The following is a 5,194-nucleotide window of genomic DNA, read 5'->3' as shown; positions in this document are numbered from 1 at the left end:
TGTGTTATGTTTTTCTACAACCATGTTATCATGCAGTATTGCAGCAATGTTGAAAACGTAGCAATTTTAGTTTTTTTTTTTTTTTATTGAGTTTTTAAAAATTAAAAGGAAACATATTCTTTAGACATTAAGATTTTTTTTTCTTTTCAAGTCCAATATACTTAGCTAACTACCCTTAAAATCGACCCATATTTCCATCCCACACAATCCTTCCAAAATTAACTAGGTTTGTCCATAACAGAAGCAAAACCAATGATTATATCATATAATCTCTCCATGATTAGGAACCTCCTACAACTAGTATTGCAGAAATCAGGATTCACTAACTAATTTTGATAACAAGTAGTAGTTTTAAATCACTGAAAGTACATTATAAACCGGAGTCAATCGACTTTGCTATGACCATTTCTTCCGACTATGGGAGACAGATGGATTCATGGTAGATAAAAACGATACTTAAGTTCATGTGAATTTTGCAGTTCATATAAATCTACATAACCACACATAATCCAGAGTAAAAGATACAAAGGGGTACATGAAGCTACATACAGATGCGTTCATTGTTCTATATACACAAAAGCTACTATTGAGGCTTACTTAGTTACTTCTAACCTAGGGCACAGTCGCACACCAGACGGAAATGCATGTTGTTAAAGATGGAGTTTCTACAATATAGGGGGTGTAACAGTCAACGGAACTCAAATCATTTATGCACTGAAACCGTTGGTAAGTGAGCTCCAAGAATTTAATGGAAAGGTAGGACATGCTTGTGATGATGCTTCCATCATCTGTTCCTTGGTGATCCCAGCATTGCAAAAATTAGCTATGGATCGCATATGTTTCATACCATATTGTGATAGGGATCCACAATGCGTCTCAAATGTTCTCACCTGGAAACAAGAGAAAGAAATTGGATAAGGTGGCAAGAATGGAGGTGTCAGCTACAGCCTACAGGTCAAGAGGGCCATCTTTATTAGGGTTGAGAGAGGCAGGGTCAGGTTTAGGTTATCACCACTAACCGTCCATTTTATATATATAAAAAAAAGCATGTAAACATTATCAATGTGCTAACTGCAACTATATGATTACAATAACGATCTAAATCGGGGTGAAAACAACCTAAGAGGCTTGTTAATAGACCTTGGGTGGCTTTCAACCCGTTTGACCATTTTGACCCATTTGACATGTTCCCCTTTCAGTACATATTCTTATCTGACATATTCTTACATTAGCAATCATTACCGAATATCGGTGACATTGATTTTGGTCCATTTATTTTCTATAGGACATTTAAAATATAAACATTTTAAGGGAGACAATATTGCTGAGCCAGAATGTAGTTTGCCTATTTTCGGTTGGAAATTAATTCAAGACTTACCAATGTTTTAAGACAGTCCCAATTATCAACTAAAGGTTGCCCTGCAGGTCGAATCGCATCCAGCACCTCAGAACCCTTTTCTATTCCAAACAAAACCTTTCCAATGAGTTTTATACTGCTGTCAATGTGCATTCTATGAGCCATTGCTTCAGCAAACTGTTTCCTGGATTCAATTTTTCTAGCAGATCCTTCTGGTGCCTTTTGATACTGTCATCAAACAAAATTTTAGAATATTGACAATAAGCACACACACAAAAAAATGAATACAAAAGGTGACAAACTGAGGATGTCAGGTTGACTCTGAAGCCTGAACAATTTATGTCCCAATTTTTTGGACTTCTATAAAGACTTGGTGTGTCAAACATTAGTACCATAGGAGGTTTTACATATTAAAAGTACACTTTTGGAAGTTTCGACCTATTTGACCAGTTTCATTTTAAGCTATTTTTTGAAACTGATGTTACCCATTAGAGATAACCCGGATCAACCCATTGATATGTAAATGGTTGCAATTGCCACCTGCAACCAAATGGTACTTGGAAGGTTGGACAGACCTTGTGCCAGAAATGTAATAGATCAGCATCACGCTGGTTGACAGCTTTTGAAGATGGCCGTAGGGAGTTACTATCAATGTAAGTGAAGTTTTCGTTTGCAGGGTTTGTACCCAAATAAAGGTAAAGTTCTTCCATGCTAAGCTGCAAGTCACCATATTGCATTACATGCGAACCGTAATTACCGTTGCCGTTTGAGGTTCTTTCCTTAACCTGCTCAAGTCAATATCATGCATCAGGTGATCATAATTTTCTTTTTAAAACGATGCATTGAATTAAAGATATATATATATTTCACACAGTCACACTCGAAACATTTTAAGGGTATGTATGTAAAGATAATACGCCAGATAAAAGTTGTTTTTGTAGGTAGTAGCTGTTTTAAAAACAGTTATGGAATAATTAAATGGTAAAATGCCATTGATCAGTCACAGGCTCATAGCTGAGTTGTAAAATGCAAATGAAAATTTTCAAATTCATCGTGGCTCTTACCAGATGATATTGCTGCTTAATTGTTTCCGTTTGCAGATTATGTACCTCACTGTCAGCCAAAAAAAAAGAGAGAACTAGTTATACAATACAACAATATGATCCAACCCAAAACAGATTAAATAACCTAGAAATAGCAACTGTTTGATATTCCTAACTCCAATTTTCATTCACAAAATTCAGTTGTTCTTGCTAAGCACATTTTATATATTTAAAACACTAGTACTGAACTATGTATCCAATCAAGCAATTGTTTATGGGGATAAAGGGGGCTCCTACTATCATATTAGGGTAAAGAGAGGAGAACCATGTATAAAATATTAGTAGAGCATACCTGTCCTCCATCCATGCAACACTGTATAAGTCACCCAAGCAAGTATCATATTCCGTGGGTGGACTAGGATGCTCTCCGGGGCAGTAAGTACCCCAGCTGTTCTCATCTGGACCAGATGCTGTGGTTGCATAGATATTTAAACCCTGAGGAAGAAGACCCTCAAAAATGCTTCCAGACTCACATGCCTCGAGGTAAAATACCTACAATAAAACATATTGGTCCCCATAAGTTGAAATATAACATCAATATGACGTATAAAAAATCACAAGCAAACATTACCAAGCTCTTGTATGTTCCAGAAGCATGCTTTTTCTTCAAAACCTCAATCAGATCATTCGCATACATGTAAGGACTTGTTGGCATTCCTGGAGATATGTACATCATAATTTTGTAAAACCTTTTCATAAGTCATGTAGATACTGTAATAACAAATCATACCCTCTTCTGAGCAAAACCGCAAACTAAATGAATAGTGAATAATATCAGGGAACCAATAGCTTACCGAGAACACCTGGACCACCATGATCAGAATAGTATACAAATATGTGATCATTGGGACCACTATTCACAACTTTTCCACTTCCCCCTTTAACCGCGGTTTTATTTCCAAGAAGAACAGCAAAAAAGTTGTCAACAGTGACATCTTTCCCGGTGTAATCCTAAAAATAAAGAACATGCATTACATGAGAATCAAACATATCTTACATTTGTAAAAATGAGTGACAAAATGCAAACCTTTGGTACTCCTTGATATACATCATCACCATCCGGGCTATTGATAATGATTCCAGACCTGGGGTTCTCTTCATTATTTGCAATGTCATCATACATGAAAACGACAATGTTTTCATCCTTAATACCACCGTTTTTCAAGATTTGATATGCATGGCATACATCAGCCTGGAGCAGAATGAGGGCATTATGATCAATGAACAAACAATTCGACGAAAAAGGAAACATAAACAGGTTAGGGAAGTATAGCCTTATGGCAGGTACGACTTTCCAATGATCGATTTTGCCAACTCCACAGTTTCAAATGGAAGCTTCAGCTAAGTGTTTAATTTGATTAAACAGGTTAAGATAAAAGATCCTATAGATATACTATTAGCATAATCCAATTAGCCAATAATTTTAGTCTTTATATACAATAAACTCGATTGATTCGTCATAACAAAAGAATCAATCAAGATTTTAAATAAAACTAGACACAAAGTGGAAGTTTACAATCCATAACTAGCAACTTCACATGATTACATGTTCAATTATAGGTATAATTAAAAAATTCTAGTAAATCAGAAACAAATATTCAATCAGCATCGGAAAACAGATCACAAAGGATGAAAAATGCAAGAGTTAATCCATATACATTGTGCCAGGACTTGAAATCCAAAAGTTATCACAAAACAGTGCTTTACACTTTTACTAAATAGGTTTTGGATGGATTCGTGCCAAAAAGCAGGAAACTTTACGATCGTCTTGATTATATAGCGTATTTACAGCTAAGGGGGATATAAAGTCTCTCAATTCATCTCTCATCATCCGAAAGTTTAAAAAGTCACACCATATACTTTTAAATGTACAACTAGAAATCAAGAAAAAGGTTCATACTGAGACCATGTATAACGAATCCATTACACATGAACATTGACTTCTTTAATCCCCTACGGTTGTTGTAAACACATATATTTACCAAGGACTGCCAGTTATACTGTTCATTCCAACATTTATGTCCCCCTAGGAAGCACGAACGTAATTATTCTGCCTAATGTTGAACGGAAAGAAGGATATGTTCTTGGTTTTGGGAGCAGGACACACTAATCAAACGCAACCGCAAAACTACCACACTTCGACAGCAATTCTAATCAAGGCAACAATACAATGACTAACATTTCAACAATTTCCATATTTATATCCCAAGGTATATCCTTTAACAATTTCACCTATTTAGATATAAACTTGAAGCATTCTCTAATTTCGTCTTTCTTACAAATACACTCTTTCTGAAACGTTCCTTCTGGTTAATCGAAACTCCCTATACCTATAACAAACTCAATATATACATATATGTGTGTATATATATATATATATAACTAAATTAACTCTGCAAACTCTAACAAAATATAATCTAATACACAATTTATACTTTTCAGAATTAGCTCATACACAAACATGTATATATTATATGTATTGTCAAAATAAAATTTATGTAAACGAAATGTATGTAAAATAACAATAATAACCTGATGACGGTAATTCCAGTAACCGTTAGAACCAGCAAGTAAGACGGCCCAACGAGTACCGCCAGAGTCAGGTTTCTCCGACGGTAACCGGAGGAAATTTTCCGGCGACACACGGCCGTGGACGACGGCGATGATTAACGAAGCAAGATAGACAATTGCGTAAAGTTTCATTTTTTCTTTCCGCTTTTTTAAGTAAAGTAGT

The 5,194-nt window shown here is 35.4% G+C and overlaps 1 protein-coding gene across 1 annotated transcript; it reads right to left on the bottom strand.

The window, feature by feature from the left end:
- Window positions 1-461: 461 nt before the first annotated feature.
- On the bottom strand, window positions 462-5,194 carry LOC122599504 (vacuolar-processing enzyme-like). Its single transcript, XM_043772031.1, has 9 exons — window positions 4,993-5,194; window positions 3,488-3,652; window positions 3,255-3,411; window positions 3,032-3,117; window positions 2,753-2,952; window positions 2,422-2,470; window positions 1,933-2,142; window positions 1,379-1,585; window positions 462-890 (listed from the first exon to the last, which is right to left on the bottom strand). The coding sequence occupies exons 1-9, from the start codon at window positions 5,161-5,163 to the stop codon at window positions 708-710; spliced, it is 1,428 nt and encodes a 475-aa protein (XP_043627966.1). The 5' UTR covers window positions 5,164-5,194; the 3' UTR covers window positions 462-707.

The sequence above is a fragment of the Erigeron canadensis genome, chromosome 5 (assembly GCF_010389155.1).
Source record: "Erigeron canadensis isolate Cc75 chromosome 5, C_canadensis_v1, whole genome shotgun sequence".
NCBI lineage: Eukaryota > Viridiplantae > Streptophyta > Magnoliopsida > Asterales > Asteraceae > Erigeron > Erigeron canadensis.
This window is presented reverse-complemented; position numbering and strand designations above follow the sequence as displayed.

Coding starts and splice junctions, on each gene's coding strand:
- LOC122599504 (XM_043772031.1), bottom strand. CDS start 5,163: ATGAAACTTTACGCAATTGTCTATCTTGCTTCGTTAATCATCGCCGTC. Junction 2,471..2,752: donor GTTGCATGGATGGAGGACAG/GTATGCTCTACT, acceptor TTTGGCTGACAG/TGAGGTACATAATCTGCAAA. Junction 1,586..1,932: donor TATTACATTTCTGGCACAAG/GTCTGTCCAACC, acceptor GTTTGATGACAG/TATCAAAAGGCACCAGAAGG.